At 32.8% G+C, this 23,894-nt stretch overlaps 2 protein-coding genes across 5 annotated transcripts; both read left to right on the forward strand.

Moving 5' to 3' along the window:
- The first annotated feature begins 8,895 nt into the window (after window positions 1–8,895).
- On the forward strand, window positions 8,896–14,560 carry LOC145608877 (protein CORTICAL MICROTUBULE DISORDERING 2-like). 3 transcript variants are annotated; one of them, XM_081664467.1, is made up of 5 exons: window positions 8,896–9,137; window positions 10,105–11,124; window positions 11,480–11,791; window positions 12,263–12,354; window positions 13,214–14,560. In XM_081664467.1, exons 2-5 carry the CDS (start codon window positions 10,153–10,155, stop codon window positions 14,109–14,111), a joined length of 2,274 nt encoding a protein of 757 aa, XP_081520593.1. In that variant the 5' UTR covers window positions 8,896–9,137; window positions 10,105–10,152; the 3' UTR covers window positions 14,112–14,560. The 3 variants fall into 3 exon arrangements, with proteins under 3 accessions (XP_081520593.1, XP_081520592.1, XP_081520594.1); XM_081664466.1 differs by lacking the exon at window positions 8,896–9,137 and adding an exon at window positions 9,159–9,575; XM_081664468.1 differs by lacking the exon at window positions 8,896–9,137 and adding an exon at window positions 9,159–9,575 and having other exon boundaries at window positions 10,109–11,124.
- A 2,107-nt stretch (window positions 14,561–16,667) lies between these two features.
- Window positions 16,668–23,701, forward strand: LOC145608386 (calreticulin-3-like). Of its 2 annotated transcripts, XM_081663998.1 has the most exons (14): window positions 16,674–16,871; window positions 17,558–17,665; window positions 18,610–18,802; window positions 19,726–19,984; window positions 20,271–20,327; window positions 20,426–20,473; window positions 20,708–20,794; window positions 20,885–20,942; window positions 21,117–21,184; window positions 21,677–21,772; window positions 22,093–22,149; window positions 22,252–22,335; window positions 22,919–22,951; window positions 23,316–23,692. In XM_081663998.1, exons 1-14 carry the CDS (start codon window positions 16,769–16,771, stop codon window positions 23,325–23,327), a joined length of 1,263 nt encoding a protein of 420 aa, XP_081520124.1. In that variant the 5' UTR covers window positions 16,674–16,768; the 3' UTR covers window positions 23,328–23,692. The 2 variants fall into 2 exon arrangements, with proteins under 2 accessions (XP_081520125.1, XP_081520124.1); XM_081663999.1 differs by lacking the exon at window positions 22,919–22,951 and having other exon boundaries at window positions 16,668–16,871; window positions 23,316–23,701.
- The last annotated feature ends 193 nt before the right edge of the window (window positions 23,702–23,894 follow it).

Here is a 23,894-nt window from a genome sequence, read left to right on the forward strand (position 1 = left end):
TCAGGTTTTGCATTGACTGTTAATCGCGCTGCCTCTTCTTGTTGCTAAGTTGGTCTCACCTAAATCACTATACTGCTCCATGGTTGCCTCGTATAAGCAAGGCATTACCTTCAGGAACTAAGTAATTAACCATGCATCAGCAGAAAAATAATGCTGAACTACGAAGTAATACAGTAGTAGTTACAATTCTTACAAAGAGGCTTTTATTGTTCCCTGCCCACCAAATAATCCAACTACTTTTACCTGTAATAACTAACAACTACCAAGTTTTTTTTTTTTTTTTTTTATAATGAAAACAAGTACTTTTTGAAAGCGTTGTGTTTAATCTGTCTTTTATACGAATTATTTTGGTTACTCAGGTTTAACCTAATTATGTGTCCAATTATTTCACTCGAATTTTTATGGAAATAACTTAGATTTTTGTCCAAATAAAGTGTTAAGTGTCTATACCTAAATACCTATGCCAGTGTGTCAAAGTTCGAGTAACATAGCTTCTATATAGGGCATCTATTCAGTATTATTAAGTTTCTCATTAGTCTATTTAAGTATTCTTGTGCTCTGATTAAACTAGATAAACTTCTCTAAAGCACAATAAAATGGGCTATCAACTTAGTAAACACTTTACAGGTTATTTCATGAACTATTATGCATGATTATTCTACAAGGTGAGATACTTGAGTCCATAATTCTGATCCATACAATTACAAACCTATTAATCACCTGGTATATGTGGTCCTCAAATTCAAAATTATGAATATTTATTATTAGTAATGTTTTCTTACATGTATTAACAGGCAAATCTGTTAAAAACACTAAAATAGTTATGAATAACTGATTTTTGTTGGACATTTTGTACTATTATGCTGTTATCCTTTTCAACCATTATACTTATTTAATCAATTGCACTACTCATTATTTGGTTGATACTTTTAGGTCTCCAAATCCTATTTGATCTCTATTTTCTTATAAATATTGCCAATTTCTAGTGGTCGTCATTCCAACAAACATCCAGGGTTGTTAATTAAACGAAACATTAAAATTTAATGTACACTTATAAAACAATTCAAATCATACCAGAAATATCATATTAGAGCAAAAGTTTTAATTCTAGTTTACTTTTTTCTGAAATAAATATCTTTATTTACATAAAATTAGGAATGTATATTGTGAATTTTTAGTCAAATTAGCGCATCAAAACAAACCAACATAAAATCATATCTAAACATGATAAATGCGGGTCTGGGCCGCACCCGCAAACCAAGAGAGAGAGAGAGTTCACTTCACAAGTTCAAAGGGGGTTCCATCCCAAAACCATATGGCAATAGAAGAAATAGCCCTTTAGCTTATAAAGTGTTTAACTCTCTCTTCTTCAATCAATGTTATTTTCAACAAAAAAACCTTACTATGTATTTCATATTTTTCATGTTAGGATAATATGTTCTCGATGTCAACTAAGAATATTGTAAGAAAATACTTACTTTATCCAAATTAGTAGTTATAAAAATTAGTAGTTATATACTGTCCATATAATAATACATCACATTTTCTATATTTTTCTAATCACATTCATTTGTGGATGATTATAACATTATGTCACTATTTATATTAATTATTTAATTAGAAGTTGATAGAAAGATTAGATTGAATCATATAATATCTTGTGTTTAACCATGTTGCATACACTTAATTTTAAATTCTAAACTTTTTATTTATAAACTATTATGTCTACATAAATTAAAATCTCAAATACAATGATACAAACAAAATTTGATAATCGTACTGTATTTCTACATTAAAAATACTCTTATACGAGGTCAAATCTCAACCAAACTCGACCAAAATAATCCTTACCAAATTCGATTCGAGACAACTTTATATCAAATTGGTCTTAAAAAAAGCTAATAATCCAACTCAATTGAAATGACATCCTTATAAAGTGCCTAAAAAAATGACGAAAATGAATGGGTGGAAGTTGTTTGGAGTGAGTAGATCTAAAATAAAACAACTAATTAATGCAACTTAAGTAGTAAAAACCGTCGGTGGTGATTATGATTGAAATTGGAGGACCCAATTTATAAATTTATTTATCTTTTCAAATCATAGTAATAATTAATTGGGTTCAATTATAAATTGTGTACCATATGTTTGATGTTTTCATTAATTTAAAGTAAATTTGTAAGTATGATGTTGATATTTTTGCATTTGGCGCACCAAAGATGCCACGATGAAGTTGGGTTGCTTCACGTTTATTGCAAGATCCAAGGAAGACTAATTAGCAAACAATCAAACATGGCTTTTAAGGGTCTTGGATGAGTTCACAATTACGGCTCACACGTGTGGGGTAGGACATGTAATTTGGCACTTCTACATTATTCAATGAGATATTAAAGTTATGGAGTATAAATTGATCGACTTTCGGAATATAAGTGAATGTCAAATAGTTTAATTAGCAAAATTGTTGAAATATAAGTGAATGTCAAATAGTTTAATTAGCAAAATTGTTGAAATATAAGTGAATGTCAAATAGTTTAATTAGCAAAATTGTTGAAAATAACGTATGAATTTCGCTTGTCATTGTATACCTAATTTAAGAATTAAAATTGAATTTATAAAACATCTCAAAACATAAAGAATACTTCCTCCGTTTTTTTATAGTTGCAACAGTTTGACTTTTACACTATTCATGTGTTTCACTTTGAGTAGTTTTGAAGATTTATACATAAGTAAATATATAGTCATGTGGGATTTTGTTAGATTCGTCTCGATTTGTACAATTTTAATATCTAAACTTTATAATTTTTACATATTGATTAAAAGATATTAACGATTCAAAACATACACTAGTAAGTGTGAAAAAAGAAGTGTTGCAACTATAAAAAAAAAACAGAAGAAGTATATCAATCCCATTAAAAAATTAAAGACTTTGGATATGAAAGGGTTTGTTTGATTTATATAAGAATTATTACTTTATAATATAGTTACCTTGTTTACTTCATAATCGTTACAAATAATATGAAACGGATGTAGCACTAGTATCGTGATCATGAGTTGGGGTGAAGATGGTACTAGGCATGTGAGAACAGCAAAAAAAAAAAAAAAAAAAAAAAAAAAAAAAAAAAAAAAAACCTAGTGATGAGACTTAATAGCCAAATTGTTTATGCCACTTAACCAAACTACTCTATTTTTTTTTTTTGAAGAAAACCAAACTACTCTATACATCTCTATATTACTTCATCTTAAAAACAAAGCTCGCACTATAAGCAAGACAAAAACAACTCTCAGAAATTACTAGTGATAAGACTATGTTCAATTCAATTTAGTGCTCAATAATGGCGAATACGAAAGTACGAGTAACAAAAAATGGAAAATTGGAAGCAAATAAAACAAATAACAAGTTATAGCTAGCATCGTGTTAGGTGGGATGCCTAAATTAGGTTCTTCTTAGCTTTGCTAAAATGAGTATGGTGGGGGGTATTATTATTATTTGTGCTATTCTTTGAAATTATTTATTTGTAATTTATTGAACAACGTTAATAGGGATACTTTGAGGTCTATGATAATAATCATATTAAGTTGTGTAGAGACAAATATGCATAATATTTTTGGTGAATTATTAAATTTATAGTATTCAAGTGTAATGCATAATACTCTTTTTTTTTATCAATTGTTTTCTCCATTTGAAAAATTACTCCATCTAGATATTCAATTGTGTTCGAACGACTCTAATTAGTGTCCATAACAAAAGAGATATGGAGTATTTTAGTGTTATATGTAGCATATCAATCCATATTCATATTAAGATCGATGTATTGATATCTAATATGTGTCGCCCGTTGAATATGAGATACAATACATTGTCTATATTGTGTGTTTGTAACCTAAACATATATCATGTTGAAGAGGCATCTCGCTATATCTTGCATGAAGAAATGCATTTGCATATCTAATCAATTTCACATTATAAAAATGGTGTATTGAATACATGAAGCTTATAAGGTATACTATAATGAATTAATGACTGTGCTAGATATGATGACAACTACTTGCTATCTAAACATGAATGTTTTATCACACAAATGTAAATTTTGAACAACCTAAATTAAGGTCCAATATATTAAAAATATTCCTATTCTTGGCAAGGAATAGTGAGTGATATCCATTCTTATTCTTAGAGCCTAATCTGATTTACTGAACTGAAATGAACTGAACTGAGCTGAACTGATCGGAGCTGAACTGAACTGAACTAAACTTAACTAAATAAAATAGAGCTGAAACGAATTGTTTATGAGAGAAAGAAATTAAGAGATGAAATGAACTGAACTGATTAGAGCTGAACTGAACTGAAATTAGGCTGAAGAGAACATGCCCTTATATTAATTTTTACTACATGAACTAATTACTTTATTACTCTGTTCTCAATTGTTTGGTTGGTGTGTGTATTTGTAGTTGATGAGAGTCAAATTTTGTGACACTAACAGTAATGTATTTGAAAATGCAACGGGTTTCATAAACTTAAAAAAAAAATCGTATATACAATATATATCGTACATTTACTGTAAAACTGTTCTAAAATAATCAAAAGTTACCCTAAAATAAGTAAAAGATACCCGATATATATAAAAGCTACCTTATATTTTATTGATAAAGTTACTTTCTTAGAAGATTAAATAACAATCTCACTATCTCAGTGAGTGGAAGTAATTACCACATTACAACCCTTATAGAACTTATTTTATTGCCCATTTAGAGCCTGTTCTCATTGACTGAACTCAGCTGCTGAATTGAACTGAACTTATTAGAGCTGAACTGAACTGAACTGAACTGTACTGAATATTTTATAAGGGGAAGGAATTTAGGAGTTGAACTGAACTGAACTTATTAGAGCTGAACTGAATGGAACTGAACTAAACCGAAAATAATCATATGAGAACAATACAAGCCCTTACGGAATACATTAAATCAAATCAAGTCTATAGTTACCCCAATTAAATTTTAAAAATTACTTTAAATGATTGATAAAGGAATAAATTACCACATTAATATTATTGAAAATTAGATGTAAATGAAAATTTTTGAACAAGTTTTCAGGGACAAAAGGAGCTAAATTGAAAAAGGAAGGTATGTTGGCCTAATCAGAGCATGCTGGCAGAATTTGATAGACAACCTTTAATCGCCTTTATCAGGTGAAATGTACAAATAATTACTACAATGATTAATTATTAAAAGTAGATTAACTAGAACCCTCATCAATAATTATAATACTGTAGATCTTTGCTTCTTCATGTGAATAATCATTTATATGATCATGCAAGCGTCAAAAAATAATTCCATACCACAACTACTGTAATTATTGTGTCATTTATAAATCATAATCCATATTAATTTTTATTAATTATTAAGATTAAGGTTGGCCCACCAATTAATATTTTTAGTGTTGGTTTAGAAATTAGATTCTCTGATCGAAACATCGATTTATCTTAGGGCTTGTTTGGTTGACATGGGAATTAAATTCCCATAGGAAATCCTCAATTTCTCAAATTCCATGAATTTCCACTTCCCTCATTTTATGTTGTCAACCAAACAACTCCTTAGCTTGGCTTTATTGTACTGCTTTAGTAGACCTCTTCATTACGCTTTCTTCACAAGATTTGAACACGCAACCTCTAATTCTAGAGGTGAACATCTTACCACCAAGCTATGTGATATTTTATATTACCTTATAATACAAAATATTAATATGTATAATAAATTTACTAACAAGAAAAAATGTAATGTCCCGGAGCATCGTCCGAGCCCAACTACTAGTTAATTACAATGATAAATGTTCAATTTTGTTATTCATTCATAAAACTAGGGAATATATTGAATGCTTATTTGCATCAATAATAGTTACATATTTCTTCATTTTTTTACCGCAACATTGAGAACTTTACGCTTGCTGATAATGTATATAAAGCGATAATGGGCTTCAACGCTTAATCTTTTGGTAGAATTGGTCTTTCAACATAATTTCGGACGAAGTCAACGTAACATAGGTCACAGGTTCATATTTCATCTACCCCTTGACCCCTCAGCTCCTTCCAAAGTGGATTTAATTAACGTCGGGTATGAGGAGGCCCAAGCTGCATTCCCATTTGGGCTTTCGTGTGAGGGGGCATTATAAATCAATTTTGGGCTATCTTAAGTTCTAGTGCTAGCTATAAATAATAAGTTCATATAAAATTAGGTATGAATACCTTCAAATAAGATAAACTCGAGACTAATAATATATGTATTTAATAAGTATAATTCAGGTAGAAATGTCGTATGACTTTTTATTTACAACTCAATATTTACACTACTTTTTTTTATAAAAATATTGAGTTGTAAATAAAAAGTCATACGACATTTCTAAAGAGATTTAAATCCAACAAATTCATGACAATTGAATCAAAATAAAACCATCATTTCAACAAAGCTGAGATTGGTATTGTAAATTGTACTTATTTCATACCCTCTTTCATATTATTGTGATTTAAAGTCTTCCTCGACAAGGGAACTTCCTGATCAATTATAACCGTGAAGAAAAATTCTCTTTTGATTCATTTGATTGCAATCAAAGGATTAATATCTTTTCGATCCCGTATTAATATTTGCATATGGAACAACTTGTACTAAACTAACTCTGAAGGTAGTTTTATCAAAACTAATACAGAGTAGCAAGAACGTACAGAAATTAAAAGGAAGGATTGGCAAATTATCTGTAAAGAAATTTGGCTATATTCAGCTTATAAAACCCTAATTTTAAAGAACTATAGACCCAAAAAAAAAAAAAAAAAAAAAAAAGGAAATTGAAGAATGGTCGATTAGAGTTTAGTCTAAATACAAGGCCGGGTTTTGAAGATAACACTACCTAATTATCAAGTAATAGTGTAAACCCTAAGCACGGCTATATACGTTTCGGCTTATCCAAAAGATTCAAAGAACAAAACCATGAGTCCATCACATATAGTAGCATAAAATTTTGTAGCTTAGATTTAATAGTATTTGATAGACTTGAACATGATTGAATGAAATAGAACGAGTATAAATAAGGATAAACAACAATATTCCTCATTTCCTCCATGTATTGTAAGAGCATGTGCACAATCATATACATACATATATAAATCACACATTAACACTATTATAAGTGAAGAAATACAGAGAAGAAAAGTTAGAATTTTGGTGTAACGCCCATAAAAATAAAACTATTGCATCCCCACAAACACAGAAAACACTATACACCATCTCAAGCAACCGACAAGCTTCTCTGCCATCCACATGCATCCTAGTTGCACTCTCCAATAAATATTGATCTTTGGGAGCTAAATACAATATTAATAATTTTACTTTGGTATTTGTTATTTTTTCACAAAAATTGTGGTGAAATTAGACTTTGATGTTGGAATTTGTGTAATTTGTTTCAAGCATGGACAGAATATTTGTAACTTCCAAAAAGAAAAAACAAAGTTTCTTTTTTTTTTTTTTTAAAAAAAAACAAATTGTAAATTAATTTATACTCGTATTTTATACTCCTTCCGTTCCAAAAAGAACGACCAATTTGGGTTGATTACACAGGTATTAAGGAAGTTAAGTAAAAAGAAATAAAAGTATATTAGAAGGATAAATTTACATGGGGTTTGTGAAAAAATAGAGAGATAAAATAATTAAATAACATGGAAAATCAAATTTTTATATGGGGAAACTAAATTTGCACAAATATTATAGCAAATTGGTGGGTGTTTTAATGCAAATGGGTCAATCTTTTTGGGACAAAGTTTTGGCCAAATGGGTCGTTCTTTTTGGGACGGAGGGAGTAGCACACTACAATCTACTCGTACAATGAAAAAAAAAATCAAGAAGTAAAGTCGCAAATTTGATAAAGGCTTGTTCTTTTCACATTATTTTCAGTTTAGTTCAAATCCAATAAGTTAAGTTAAGTTCAGTTCTTAATTACCTTTTCTTATAAAATATTCAGTTCAGTTCAGCTCAAGTAAGTTCAATTTAGCTCAGCTCAATTCAGTCAATCAAAACAGGCCCTAGGTTGACATACAGTGTAATTTCTAAAACACACAATCTTGTTACTGTATTTATTTATTTCTTTCTTTCCTATCAACATGTGCACAAGCAAGATGAAAATTTAGTTGTAACTCCATATTTGATTAATGAGATATTTACTTACAAAATCTTATCCTTTAATCTATATGGCCATGTACGAGGTGCTATAATGTTTATCGCTATGTACAATCATTTTCATTATCAAATTTTCTTAATAGAGACGATTGAGAACTCATTTTATAAGTTTGAAGTTACTAGTTCCAACCCAACTAAATTTTATTTTGACTAGATATTGTGATTAATTAGAATAAAACTTATCCATATGTGATTTCGTTATAATTGGTCTCAATATATACAATGTATTTCATAATTAGCTTTGCCTACTTTAATGAACTTTTACTTATTTATGCTAAAGAGATATCAATTGTTAAATTTGTAAGTTGACAAATATGATACTCGTATAAGAAACATGTCAACTAGAAGGAAAAAAAGTAATTGTTATAAATTTGCTAACCTATACAGCTAATTAGTTATACTTATCAGTTCCTTTAGCCATTTTAAATTCCTACCTTATTATACTAGATGTGTCAAAAACCTACCTGACTAACTCAACATGAAAGAAATTAAATTCAAATATTAATTTGTTTGGACATATAACATGACTCAAATTTAAATTTAGACTTGACGTCTTGACCCGATCCGACTTTACCAATCCCGACCCAACACTCTAATTGTATAGTCCTCCATCCAAGTGATATGATTGGAAGTTTGGAACTACTAATTTGGAAGTACCTAAACTGAATAACAACAATGTAATTTAATAGATAGAGGATATCCAAAAACAATCCCAGCCTCCCATGTAACCCCTAGGCTTAATTATACTCCACTGCTTAAATCTGCAACAAAAATACAAAGAAAAATTCTGGTTAACTGTTACAGATGTACATTCATAAATAATTCCAAATTAAATTCAGATTCCTCTAATCTGGAGTAAAAGTAAAATTAATGCTGCAAAATATTTCAGAAGTGTTCATAAAGTTTTCCTGCTTCATTACTCAGTAAGCTTCTTCTGCCTCATTGGCTTGCAGGTGCAAAAATGGACCCTCATTTTCTGTAATTTTGTGGGCCAAAAAACTTAATTTTTATTTTGTGATCTTACAATTTTTATGTCTTCTTCTGAGTTGTAGTTCTCAACCCCCTTTTCTCTACTTTCTCTCTCTAAATCTCTAATCTTTCTAAATCTAAATTTTTGGCATTCAAACCCCACTTTCTTCTTCTTCTTCCTCCTTCAATCTTCACTTTTCTCTGTTGAAAAAAAACCCAGGAATCAGAAGTTTCAGTCACCATCTTATTTAATTGCTGCTGTAAAAAGTTGGGTATTTAATTAAAACTAAAATATAATTCTGGGTGTTGAGAAAATCACATGATTTGAGTGACTCTTAAGCTTCTTGCCAAACTTCACAGTTTTCATCTGGGTTCTTGGGCTTTGTAATTTGGTGAGTAATTTTTTAATTTCTGGGTTTGTTGCATTTTTATGGTTGGATAAAGGAAAGCTTATTTTGGTTGAGTTTTTGTGATTGATCTTTGTTAATGTTATTTTTGTGGTGTTTTTCTAAATGGGTTTTTGTTGAATTGTCAATTTCCTGTGAATTTGGACCTCAAGATCCACTTTTTCAATCTGGGTTATTGAGCTTTTTTTTCAACTTTTCTTGATTTTTTTTTTCCATTGAATTTTATTGGCAATTGTGTTATGTTATGTTATGTCTCTATCTAAGCTGTCAGAAAGCTGCTTTAACCTCTGCCAGTTTCACATTATTCACTCTATGATAGATAAGTAATTTTTGAATCATATCAATAGAGAAATTAATGGAATAGGGAAATTATTATTGTTAATTGGCCCCCATTAGAGACAAAATCTTGGTTCTTGAGACTTTGGCATTGCTGTTATTGTAGATGTATGTTCCCTTTTGTTGATGTTTATAATGAATTCATCTAATTTTGGGTGTTAATTGTGATTTTTTTTAGATAGTTTGTGGGGTTTTGTTGGAGTGATGCAAATTGAAGGTTACAACAATGGCTACTTTAGTACCTGGGATTTTGTTAAAGCTTTTACAGCATATGAACACAGATGTTAAAGTTGCTGGTGAACATAGGTCCTCTCTATTGCAAGTTGTGAGCATTGTTCCTGCATTAGCAGGTGGTGATTTGTTTCAAAACCAAGGGTTTTATTTGAAGGTTTCGGATTCGTCTCATGCTACTTATGTTGCACTTCCTGATGAACATGATGATCTAATTCTTAGTGATAAGATTCAATTGGGTCAATACATTCATGTTGATAGGCTTGAGGCTGCCTCCCCGGTCCCTATTCTTCGAGGCGTGAGGCTGGTTCCCGGGAGGCATCCTTGTGTTGGTACCCCGGAAGATATTGTTGCAACTCATTCTTTAGGGTTCTTAAATAATTCTTCTCCAAAGTCAAAAACTAGTGACAAATCAAAATCAGCAGCAAAATCATTATTTGGTAGTAAAGAGAAGGCTCCTCCTTCTAAATTGAATAGTTTTGGAAAAGATGAAAAGGTAGATAAAAAATCGTTGATTGTTCGATCAAACTCTATATCATCGAAAACCTCTGTGAGTTCTGTGGATAGGAAAGAGGCTTTGGGAAGGTTAAAGACTTCGGGTTCTCAGTCTATACCGTCATCACCTACTAGTTGTTATTCGCTTCCTACTTCATTTGAGAAGTTTTCGAGTGGTGTCAAGCACCAGGCAAAGATCAAGAGTGATAGAGGGACTCCTAAGCTGGGTTTAATGGAGAAGGTATCTGCTAAATTAGGACTGGCTGAGAAGTCCAGTTCTGCTCGTGCAGTGAGTCCTGTGACTAAGAGGCAGCCTTCTGTGTCTACACCGAAGAAATTGGCTCATGTAATTGATATGGGACCGAAAGCATTGAGGAGGAGTTGGGAAGGAAGCATGGAGACAAAGAGTAGAGATAACTTGAAAATAAAAACTGGGAAGCCTGATGCAAGCCCTGCAGCTCGTTGTACTTCTGTAAGTGCTTTTGTTTATCTTCTTTGGTTTCTGCAGTATTTATTTTCATCAGCATTCAAGTTGTTTGAAAATGTCGAGACACTAGACTATTCTTGTCCAATCCTTCCCTGCCTTTTGGGCCAAGGATGAGTGATGGGTTATACACTCTTAACAATCTACTCTGATTAGTTGTAGAAACTGCATTTATACAGCTTTGATATCTGTTCTATGTTATTCTCAATGCTTAAACATGAATTTTGTTCAGAGTTCTACCATGTGCTTAAATATACAACCAATATGTTGTTTGTAGACTGCATATATGGCATTTAAAGTCTGATTAATGTTAGTGGACAATAATTTGCTCATATTTGTTCAGGTGCCTAAGAAAAATCCATCAGATGAGCGGTCATCAGCCAAAGCAGAGATTAAAGTCCAAAAATCCTCGAAACTATCAAAGGTGGAAGCTAAAGATCTAACACCTGTGAGAACTTTGGTTTCTAATGGAGCAATTGAAGATCTTGATAGATCAAGCAAACCGAGAAATTCTATTGGGAGGAAATCAGTGGATAATAATGCTAGCAATGGGTTTCCAAACAATTTGGTGAAGGTCTCTGCCGGTAGTAGGAAATTGATAGATGCTAGTGTCCTGTGGTCATCTCTTCCTTCCTCTGTCACGAAGCTCGGAAAGGTATTTCCTTTGCAGTTGTCTGGATTGCGAATGATCAGATTCATCTCATAGCATTATTTTTCATTACATTACAGAATATGATACGGTTTTAGTGATTGTTTGGCTCTCATTGATACATTAGGAAGTTGGGAGAAACATTTTTTTGAGTTTGATAGCTTAAATGATAAGAACACAAGTTATACAACATTATAACTTGTGAAATTCTACTAAACACAACATGGCCAAAGTTGCTTACCTAGTCACCCAAGCAGGACTAACTTTCGACAAAAAGCTTTTCTTGCTGTCAACCTAAAAGTTTTATATGAAACGCCCTGCATGCAACCAAATGACCGCTCAATATAATGTTATTGGTGCAGCTTATTACTTAAAGCTGGATTATTATATAAGTTTCAGCATATCTGTATATGAACCTTCAATTTAGATCAGAGCCATTATAATGTTTTAAAGTTCTTTTTGATATGTTTCCTTCAGGAAGTTCTGAAGCTTAGAGATTCAGCACAAATGGCTGCGATAGAGGCAATGCAAGAAGCTTCAGCCGCAGAGAGTATACTTCGTTGCTTAAGGTATTTTTATCTATAAATTATTATGGTGGTACCTTATTATCCTGTATTTCTGTTATATCTGGATTATCCTTACATGCGAGGGATATCTGTTGATTGTAGTGTTTTTCTTTTGGTGATAAGCTGTGTTTGTTGACAGAGACTATTAATATGAAGTTAAGCTTGACCTAGTGGTAAGTATTGCACCTTCCAATCTTGAGGTTGGGATCATTTACCCTTACCCCCAACTCCTAAAAACCTAGCCCGTTAACCCAAGCTGGGTTGACCTGTACAAGGTTATGGCCTGGTAGGGCTGTTTTTAGTCTTCTTACCAACCAGAATATATGTAATATGGAAATACTGTAGACATATTAAGAGGCCAGTTGACTCAGATGATCAATAGTAAAGCTACATTTCTCGGATTCGAGTACAGTTGTCAAGACCCTTTTGTATGCAATGTGTCCCAAGTGTCAAAATGTGCATTGCAATAGATAATATTGATTCTTATGTGCTATTTGTATAAGTAGCACATATGAAATTTAATTTACATTGTCACTAGCACTGCCTTTATGACAGGGTGTCAGTCATGTGAGAATTAGCTGTAGATTGAGTACATTAGCTCAGGCTGATGGGTGTCTCAATAGATGATTAACGTGCTGGTTCTGGGGTTGAGTTGCTCACACATCCCAAGCCGCTAAAAGAAGACAGTAGTTTTCCCTTTGATTGTGGTTGTCTTCAATTTTTCACCAAGTACACAACATGATGTTCAAACTTAGATATTGTATTACACTATAACTGGATATAATTGTTTGCTTTGTAATCTACATTTGTACTCTGGTAATTTTGCTTACTTAACTAATTCCTTGTTTCTTCCCGATTGTAGCAAGTACTCCGATTTAAGCTCATGTGCCAAAGAAGATGACCCACAGCCAGCAGTGGAGCAATTCTTGACTCTACACTCAACTTTAAAGAGTGCCCTTCTCATAGTCAATTCCCTGTCTAAAAATACTCTAATTGGCTCATCCCCAGATAGTCAAGAAACCTTGTCTGAAGAAACACAAAAAATAATGTCAGAAAGGAGAAAGCAGGCGGCTTCTTGGGTTAATGCTGCCTTAGCCACAGATTTATCACCATTCTCTGTATATAGTGATCGACCAACATTAACATCGCTTCCAATATCCTCCCAACCTCTGAATCCCAAACAAAATTCTGGAAATCAAGCCTTTATAGTTCTTGAAAATGCAAGCAAGAATGCTTCTCCGAAGCCTGTATCTAAACCTCGCTTATCAGTTAGCTCTAAGACATCTTCTCCTGGGACTCCACGTCGAGCTAGTGACCAGCTGTTAATCAGCCAAAAGGCCCGTGCTCCACCGCCTCCTCCTGAGTGGGACCGAGGAAACGGGCTTGATGAGTACGTGGACTTGGCTGAGAAACTTCAGTCTGAGTCACAGAATTGGTTCTTGGGGTTTGTGGAGCGTTTTTTGGATGCTGATAAGGACTCTTCTGCATTGTCAGACAATGGTCAAATAGCTGGCATGCTTACTCAACTGAAGAGTGTCAATGATTGGTTGGATGAGATAGGTGGAGGCTCAGCCAAGGACGAGGAGCAGGAAGAAGAGGAAGAAGACGTGGCTCGTGTATCAGGTGAAACAATTGATAGGTTGAGAAAGAAGATATATGAATATCTTCTAACACATGTCGAGTCAGCTGCTGCTGCACTTGGGGGTGGTTCACAAACACTCCCACCTGTTCGAACCACAGAAACTAAAGGCAGAAGATGACCATTTTTTTTTCTTCAGATTTGGTTGGAACAAAGTTCCCAAGTTCAGCTAAGATGCAGAAATACTGATATAATTGCTCCCCTAGCCGTCTTTTATGTGCAGAAATTTTCCCTTCTTTTTTCTGTATAGTAATCACCCCTTTGAAAATCAAGGTATACATGAAGTTTGCGGTCATCTATGGTGTTGAAACGGGTAGTTTAGGTCAGGTTTACGGCTTCTATGGGCTTTATTTTGTGGAATTTGTATGCCCATTGTACACTGAAAATAGTTTCAAGGAGAAAATTAGAAAGCTTGTTTCTCCAAATTCAAGCCTCTCCTGTACTGGTTCTGCTAGTAATTTGGTAGATTGTTAGAATTTCATTTTAGATTGCAGAAAGAGTGCATATATTGAATTGATTGGATATATATTAATTTTATCAATGAATAATCTCCAAATTACAAGCAATCTCGTGTTTGATACTTCTATGTCCTGTGCTCATAAACTACATTGATGTAAGCAGGATTCCATTCTTGATTTTGTATTTTTCTTCGAAGATTCTATTAACTAAACTAGTCGACATTCACATTTCTATATGTCAATATGTAATGTTCCGGAAATCTGACCACCGGCCAATAATTCAACTTGAAGAATTTTCAAAGTGCAAGTGGTCCAAGACTATGAATGTGATCAACTCTTTACAGTGGTCCATGAGATATGCTGTAAAATGCAATCTTGTAGCCTGTGTGCACCTTCTTTTAAGGGAGATTTCTCCTTGGACCAACTTGGGTTTTCATTGAATGGATTAAATGGTGTACTTTGAAAGAATCCTTGTTGTTTCGTACACATTTCAATGTATCCTAATTTCATCTCCTTAAAGATAATAAATTCTGAACTTAGTTGGAATCTTGTTTATCTTCAAGGGATTTTGTATTACTCTATTAGGCTATTAGCCCCTCATTTGACATTTCTAGCAAAAGTTTTAAATCTTTTGGAAAAGTCACCAAGGACATGTTCCGATTTACTGAAAACAGCTGAATTGTACTAATTGGGGTTGAACTGAACTGAATAGAGCTGAAATAAATTGTTTATGAGAGAAGTAAATTAGGAACTGAATTGAAATTAAGTTGAACAAATTAGTATTACTTATTTTATTTCTCACTAGAAAAAAATTACTTATACAGTATTAGTTAAGGGGAAAAAAAAATGAATTTTAACTTATCAAAATATTTATGATTATTCTTGTTTAACATATTTTAAGTAATCTATACAATATTCTTGAAGTTTACATTGATGATAACTATTTCAAACCAAATATTATTTTATTTTTGTTTTCAACAAATTCATCTACTACGTATTCAAGACTTCCTATTGCGAAGTATTATTCATTACTTCAAAGATTTCTTATTCATGGTGATATCTTTGACTTGAAAAAGATAGATGGACTTTAGGAACCCTTGGTTGACTTTTAGATCAATGAACCTCTTAAGCACAATGTAGAATAGTACAATAAGTAGGTAAATAAAAATAAGAATAGTGTATCATTGATTCATTGGTAAAGCTAATAATATTAGGAGGATATCAATTAGATTTTACTACTAATAAACTGTATTACTATAAAAAGATAAAAGAAATTATTACTAGTACGTTGTACGTAGTATGTGTAATTCTAAAACAAACACAATTTTGTAATTGGCATAAGTTACTTTTTTGGGGAGTGTAAAGCGAGACAATAAATAATATAGACGGGATATGATCTCAGGTCTTGAGTATCACCCCTTTAACCAACTAAGCTAGTTGATCATTCACACTTAAAATTTTTATTGACCTTATAGTGGATAGAAGTTCAAAGTGCTGGGATCTTAGTTCACAATACACTCATTGAGATAAAGGTCAAAGTCGTTTCACTTGTTAACACCTATTTCCATCTATAAAGATCTCAAATACCTAGCTTAGAAGAGTTAAGTCCTGTTTTGTAGATCTCTTCATTTATGGAGTAAAATTTATTGAACTTGAATTATTTTAACCTCACATCAATAAACAACTTGAAAATCAATTTCCTATCAAGGATGTCAAGTAGTATTTGAGGAAAAAATTTACTCAATCCACATAGAACCTTCACTCTTTATGTAAATTAATTCATCTATGTCAATCAAACAAAACTTTTAAATTTAGTGGTCTACTTTTAAAAAATCACTAAAATTACGTCAATTTATTATTTAATCACTCTCATAATTGGCTTACACAAAGTCTTATATGTGGCTGGCTACACCGTGTGTCAGGGGGTTATTTCGTTAGTGTTATAGGGGTTACTCGGTTAGTGTTATAGGAGTTACTTTGTTTTTTTATAAGTGGTCACACGGTATGGCTGACCACACACAAGACGAGCTGATTAGCTTATTATTCCCCATTCGCCCATTAGGCAACAACGTTGACTCAAGTAATAAATCTCCAATCTCAAATCAAACATCAAAATTTGACACATTTATTTTTTCCCAAAAGAGAATAAAATACAAAGTTTCTAGACAGTTCGAAATAGCATCATGTCACAAAGTTGAACCAATTAGTCTATACAATTATAGCAATCAAATTACAAAGGTACAACCTTTGCAATTACTCTTTTCTCATCTCCAACACACTCTTGTCCCCACTTACTAAAATTTCTCTCTCCAACTCAAAAATGGCAGAATTTCAGCTCTTACTCTTGCTCTTTTACTCTTCTTTGCTGTTGTTATTACTTCCCTTTGCTCAAGCTGAAATCTTTTTTGAAGAGACTTTTGATGGTAACAATCTTAAACTGTATCAATTTTTAATTTTCCATCATTTAAATTTCTTTAGCTTTATGCTTCTTATGATTTTTGTGGGTTTTTTTTTTTTTTTTTTTTACTTAATCTTGTTCTAGTTCTTTAGAAAACTTGCTTTAGTTCATTATAGTATGATTTGATCGCTTTGGGTTGTATAGGAGTCGTAAGGGCTACGTATAAGAAGCTAAAAAAGTCAAAATTTTAAGCATTGAATGAACAGAAATAACATTTATTGATGCGTGATTTTGTCATGAATTCCGAAATAAATGTAGTATGTTGCTTGTACTTAGAATTATGATATTTGTAGAAAGATTTTAGATTTTGGGTGTGTTTTTCTTTTGTTTATTTTGAAGTATCAAAAATTTTAGAGGGGGGTGAATGAGATCTTTAACATAGGTTAAGCTTGTGTTACTTGAAATTATTGCTGAAAATTCTTAGATGCACCCTGCCGGCACCCGGCTAGGTGTACCCAAAGGGTAATTTTTATGATCATTGGTTCAATTCTTGCTCATTTGAAATTCTCTAAATGATCAAAAATGGGCTATTGAGAAATAAAATACCCTCGGGTGTACCCAACTCTAGGTGTTTCTGGGTGCATTTTTGTATTGGAATATGGGTATTTACTGATTTGATAACTGGTGTTGTGAATTTCTGTAAAAGTAAAGATGGATGGAGGGATCGTTGGGTTATATCGGACTGGAAAAGGAGTGAAGGAAAGGCAGGTACATTTAAGCATTCTGCTGGTAAATGGGCTGGAGATCCTGATGATAAAGGTAACAACTGTTGCTTTCGAATTATTTTATTTATTTACGGTGCAGTGAAACTTTTGTATGAATGTATTGATCAAATTGGCTCTAGTAGTATTGAGCATTCATTGAGTTGGATGTTTCATGTAATTTATACTTAAGATGGAGCATAACAATATACTCGATTTCATGTTGTTTATTATATGATCAGTTAGCCTTTATTTTGTATCATCATGTTTTTGGCAAATGGTTTTGATTAGTATCACAGCATGAAAGGTTGCCAAATTGTGTCAATGAAAAAACGGTGAGAGAGGACTTTGAAACACATGAATGTGAGAAAAAACCTTGCATGATTATGATTCATACACACTTGGGGGGAGGGGGAGGGGGGAGGGGGAGGGGGGGGGGGTGGGGGGAAGTGGTGCAACATGTATTGTTAGTCTATGGGAAACAAGCACTTCTGTTCATGATCTTTTGATAGATTATGTCAAAGCAAATTTAATGCACCTTCGTATGACTGAGAAGAGTAATGTTCACCAATTGATAGGGTAAGATAAATTAAAGTTTAGATTTATGTTAATTCTACCTAGTCTAAAATAAGAAAAGTGTTTGTTTGATTGTTTCCAATAACCCTCCTAAACATTTTCTCAAAAACAATTGATGAATTACATAAACATAATCTTGCTTGCTTAGATTTTATATAAGCATTGGTATATATCTACCACATCCAAGATATGGGGGCTGCCTAGAACTGGCTGTTTTGTCTGTTATCATCTTTCCTAGAAGATCACAAAGCTGAAAACATCCAGGTGGAGACTTGCTTATGTCTAGCACTCCAAACTTGTAATTTTAGGTATTCAGATTGTTAGCATCTACGAATCTACCCAACTGATTTGATGATCCTGACTCTCGTTCATGCATACTTTACTTCTTGTGTATTCATTGAAATGAATTTTTTTTTAATCTTGCAGGTATCCAAACTCATAAAGATGCAAAGCATTTTGCTATATCAGCGAAAATTCCTGAATTTAGCAACAAGAATAGAACTCTTGTTTTCCAGTACTCAGTGAAATTTGAACAGGATATTGAGTGTGGGGGAGGTTACATAAAGCTTCTTTCTGGTTATGTGAATCAAAAGAAATTTGGTGGAGATACACCATACAGGTTTGTTATCTTCCTTGAGAAGCTATATTTGGGCTGGCTGATGTTATCTTTTGAAAATTATCAAGCTGTCAATCAAACTACTTATTCAAAATATTAGTAAAGCTGTATGCTCACATATATTTCAAGACTTTTGCTGAAATTACACTGAAAACCCTGAACGGGTGGTGAGACTGAAGCAAAATAAAGAGAGAAAAAAAACAAACTGAGATCACTGCTTAGATAATTTGCTGTCCGACGATAAAGCATTTATATGGAAAAAAAAAACGTAAATCATGATTCTGATTCTGCAGGTCAAGGCCACTGCAGTGATGCCAAATAGAAGTGGAAAATTTGAACATGATAAAAAAAAAAAAAATAGTGCCTTAAAGTACATATATGACAAAACAAGATGCAAGACATTTAGCTTATAACAAGCACAATTCAAGAATTAAAATATTCACAAAGTAATTATCCAATGAAACAGAAACCCGACATATTGAAATGAATTTATCCAATGGCTAAGGACACCTTTTATTCTCCACATTTTGATAAAAGGTTCATTTTTCTCTTGTTAATTGTCTCTCAATTCAACATCTTTGTTACTTTCCAAGTCTACACAGTTTGAGTTTAGATTTGGCATATAGTGAAGAACAATGAAACAGTTGTTTTATCGGGGATGTGGATAGATTTGGTTGTGCTTGTATTGCCTTTTCAAATATTGCTCGTGCCTTTGTGAATGGTTAGCACTATTTTTGTTAAGTGAAAAGCTTTTGGACTCAATTTTTTTCAGCCATTACAAAGCTCGATAAGATGCAGCCTAGGTCTTTCTTGTATGATATCTTTTGCCTAATCTCTTCTTCCAGTTTTATTGATGGATGATTTGCAGTATTTGTAATTTTTGATCATGCAATACACATTTCTTAGTTTCATTTGTCTTCTTGTAGTTTGATGTTTGGACCAGATCTATGTGGCACACAAACCAAAAAGCTTCATCTTATAGTGTCCTACCAGGGGCAGAATTATCCAGTCAGGAAGGATCTGGAATGTGAAACTGACAAACTAACACATTTTTACACCTTCATCCTTCGGCCAGATGCAACATACAGTGTACTGGTCGATAATCGTGAAAGAGATTCAGGAAGCTTATACACAGACTGGGATATTCTTCCTCCAAGAAAGATCAAAGATGTTAAAGCAAAAAAGGTATGAACTTGTAAATAGTGAAAGCTATAATGAATCTTGAGCTACTTGTTTCAAGAAGCAATTATTAAACATTTTCTATATAAATTGCTCAGTATCATTTTTTTAGAAGCTTCCATACATCTTGTTGCTATGCTATCTTTTCATAATTGTATATGACCAAAGTTTAACAGTGTTCATTTAAAAAAAAAATTGAAGCAACCTCTTTAACCCCTTTTCCTTATATATGGGATACTTCATAAGCTAGCAAGGTCGATCTTTAACTTATATCTCTATCATTGTTGTACAGCCTGCAGACTGGGATGATAGAGAATATATAGATGATCCTAACAATGTTAAACCTGAGGTACAATTTTGTCTACAGTAAATAAATAGTAATCTGAAAATTTGAATCATTTTTTTTTTTAATGTTCTTTGATCAGGGATATTTTGTTGATGTTGCAGGGCTATGACTCAATTCCACCTGAGATACCTGATCCTAAGGCCAAAGAGGTTTGCAGCTTTAGCATTGGCTAGCACTAATGTATTTACTGCTAGGATTTAATATGGTTCTCTGCTCTTAGTCATCCATCAAGTATAGACGTTTTCATCCCACCTTTTTATTATGAGAAAAATTGTGTGTTGCAATCCAAAAGCTTGGGTGGTTACTTTGCAGTTTCTCGGGTACATTGTGCAGAAAAATGAATCATCGCGATTAAACCTTAATGACTTTGTACTACTTTGCAGCCTGATGACTGGGATGAAGATGATGATGGAATTTGGCGAGCCCCAAAGATCCCAAATCCTGCTTACAAAGGACCATGGAAGCCCAAGGTGATGTCGTGTGCTACATGAACATGTTTTTAATGTTTCACAAGTATTCGTTAACTGAGGTTACCTTGGGTATCTTGTCATTTGCTGCAGAAAATCAAGAACCCCAACTACAAAGGAAAATGGAAGACTCCATGGATTGACAATCCAGGTATGGTTCCTTTTTTTTCAAAATTGTCAAAGGTGTCTGGAGGAAGGAGCATATCCTTCGTAATATTCTTTGAGAAATTTTCTGTTTCTATGGGTTGTGGGAGCAGGCAAAATGCTGTTCTTATTTTTCTCTGATATGTTCACTGATTATTGAATTCTATTGTGTTGATGACAGAGTTTGAAGATGACCCAGATATTTATGTGATAAGGCCTGTAAAATACGTTGGCATTGAAGTTTGGCAGGTTAGATTTGAATCTTATTCTTAGTGATGCTACTTCTTTGGAGAATGGACCTTAGTTAGTTTCCATTCTCATAATACTGAAAAACAATGTGTATTAAAAAAACCTTACTTTTATTTGCTTGCTAAATGCAGACTTGAAGAGCTTTCATTGTTTGTGCACTTGCATGTCCATCTGTGAGCTGTGGCTAAACTGGCTACTAGCTTTAGAAATTAAAATACTAGTATAACTTTAACTGCTGAAGTACTCAGTTATTTTGGGAAGTTACTAACTCTAAACACTAACAAACAGTACATGATAGAACTATCTTTGTTTCGTACATGACTTTAGAATATCAGTAGTGTTTCAAATGTGATTAGGAAAAAAAAAATCTTTGATACTTGTGCAAAACCCTTATATGGCCGAGTGCAAAATTTTCTGTTTCTTTTCTCGTTTATAGTGATGATTTCTGATGTGAGACGCTGCCTTCACATTTGACATCTACTGTAATTGCAGGTGAAGGCTGGTTCAGTATTTGACAACATTTTAATCTGTGATGATCCGCAATATGCAAAACAAATTGTTGAGGACTACTTTGCCAATAACAGGGAGGTGAGTTGTAGCTTGTTTTGGCACTTTACAAATACTTGTTTATATGGACGCTTGGACACGTACCTGTGTCGGACCTGGGTACCTCAATATAGATGATAATAATTGATATTGTATCAATTGATCCGAGAATTTCGATTAGGTACCATTAATATCAATATATATAATATCTGAATTATACCATTAAACTGCATTACCTGATGATAATAATATCAAATTACCACAAATTTTAGGTTCAATATCTACAGTGAAATCTGTTTGTTACCTTCTGCGACATGGAACTGTGTGCTGTTGCATTAACTGCAGATGTGATACAATGACAGGCTGAAAAGGAGGCATTCGAGGAAGCTGAAAAAGAGAGAAAAGCTCGGGAGGAAGAGGTGATTATAGAGTTTTTTTTTTTACCCTATTGTGGCCAATGGCTAAAAGGTAGCTGCTTGTGCTTGTTAATTTTTGAGATGGTTAGTACATCTTATGTACAGGAAGCTCAAAGAGCAAGGGAAGAAGGTGAAAGGAGGAGAAGAGAAAGAGACCTACACCGGGGAGACAGAAGACGACATAAAAGGGTATTGCATTTGAAACTCTAGCTTAAAAGTTTTTGTTGTTCGCTTGTTCATTAGATGATGCTTATTGTGGATTGATATTAGATAACGTAAATGTTGTGTTTGTGCTATTGTTCAATTTTAGATGTAATTTCAACAATGATAAAGTCAACATGAAAAGAGGCTATAGTACAGCTGCAATCAATTTAAAGCATGGGATAACACCCTTAAAAACTAAGTTTCTGTAGATGAGTTCATATAGAAAGCTAAGAAGTTGAGCTAGTTTAGATAAGTGTAAGTAAGCTCTGTTAAAGGCTACCAAGTCCATTTCGCAACTAAAAATAAAATCAGATGAGGTCGAATAAGTAAAGGAGTTTTCAAGTGAACATAAGGATGCTTCAGAGGGGATCTAGGTTGGATATGTATAACATTAGTCTTATAATCACAAAAATAAACTTTGTTCACACACTTCTTAAAACACTTTTCTAAATTCACAACAGCATAATCAAGAACTCATAGCACAGTTCATCTAGTTGTTATTGTCTTCTGTTCATGGCTCATAATCAAGTTTCTAACCTATCTTTTTTTTTTTTTTTTTGGTGTGCAGCATGACCCCCGTGATTACTTGGATGACTACCATGTAAGTGGAACTTGTTATATATCTATTAAAAAAATTGTATTTGTTACCTCCGTGAATGTTCTTAGCGTTTACTTAGTGTATTTCCACACAAAGGCAATTGGAGATAGAATGTTACTTCGTTGAGTAGGTATAAGAAAAAAGTGGATAAAGTAAGAAAGAGATTGAGTGAAAAAAATTTAAAAAATAACGGAAATAAGAGAGGTAAGATAGAAGGGGTTTGCTAAAAATGAAATAAAGTGAAAGTGTTGAGCACTTTCAGAAACGTGTGTAAACAGAGGTAGTATGCGAGTATATGCATTATTGCTGGATTCACTTTGTGTCGCCTTTTTTGAGCTATAAGTAATTTTTCCCGAATTTTTTGTAGGATGAACTATGAGAACTTAATCCATCATTTTTCTACGTTGGAGACCTAAAACAACAGAGGCTGTTTACAATGCTGAACTCTTATATGGTGCTCTGATGATATGACCTCAATTTGTAACATTTTATTTTTTGATTTGTATGCTTAGTCAAGTTATTCAGAAAGATATCCTGCTGCCATTTTGTGGCCTTGAGGATCTTATGAACTATGACTAAGGTGTATTCGAGTAATTTGTACTCCAAAATTGGGGTATGAAGAGTAGACTTGAATAGAACTTTTTATAATTTCCTTTTCTCAAGTGTAAATCTGTAAGATTTGATTGTTAATCTGATTGTATGGAGATAAAGTTAAATAGAAGTGAAAATAGAGATATATCCGAAGCATTATTCATTGCTTCCATGAAGATCTTAGGATACAGATTGAGGAGATTTTTTTTATTTATTGAAAATTTGGGATACATGGATGTATAATGTATGTATGAACTATAGTAACTAGTTTATGGCTTCAGGGCTACCTGAGTTCAGATCTGATCAGCAATATCAGTCTTTTGCAGTCTGAAGCATCCAAAAAACAGGTTTAAAA

The sequence above is a fragment of the Chenopodium album genome, chromosome 23 (assembly GCF_948465745.1).
Source record: "Chenopodium album chromosome 23, dcCheAlbu1.1, whole genome shotgun sequence".
Lineage (NCBI taxonomy): Eukaryota > Viridiplantae > Streptophyta > Magnoliopsida > Caryophyllales > Amaranthaceae > Chenopodium > Chenopodium album.

What these genes read in the sequence shown, in the direction of transcription:
- LOC145608386 (XM_081663998.1), top strand. Translation starts at nt 16,769, where the DNA reads ATGGCAGAATTTCAGCTCTTACTCTTGCTCTTTTACTCTTCTTTGCTG. An exon ending in TGGAGATCCTGATGATAAAG is followed by an intron (nt 17,666 to 18,609) that starts GTAACAACTGTT and finishes TTAATCTTGCAG; the next exon opens with GTATCCAAACTCATAAAGAT. An exon ending in AAGATGTTAAAGCAAAAAAG is followed by an intron (nt 19,985 to 20,270) that starts GTATGAACTTGT and finishes ATTGTTGTACAG; the next exon opens with CCTGCAGACTGGGATGATAG.
- LOC145608877 (XM_081664467.1), top strand. Translation starts at nt 10,153, where the DNA reads ATGGCTACTTTAGTACCTGGGATTTTGTTAAAGCTTTTACAGCATATG. An exon ending in CTGCAGCTCGTTGTACTTCT is followed by an intron (nt 11,125 to 11,479) that starts GTAAGTGCTTTT and finishes ATATTTGTTCAG; the next exon opens with GTGCCTAAGAAAAATCCATC. An exon ending in AGTATACTTCGTTGCTTAAG is followed by an intron (nt 12,355 to 13,213) that starts GTATTTTTATCT and finishes TCCCGATTGTAG; the next exon opens with CAAGTACTCCGATTTAAGCT.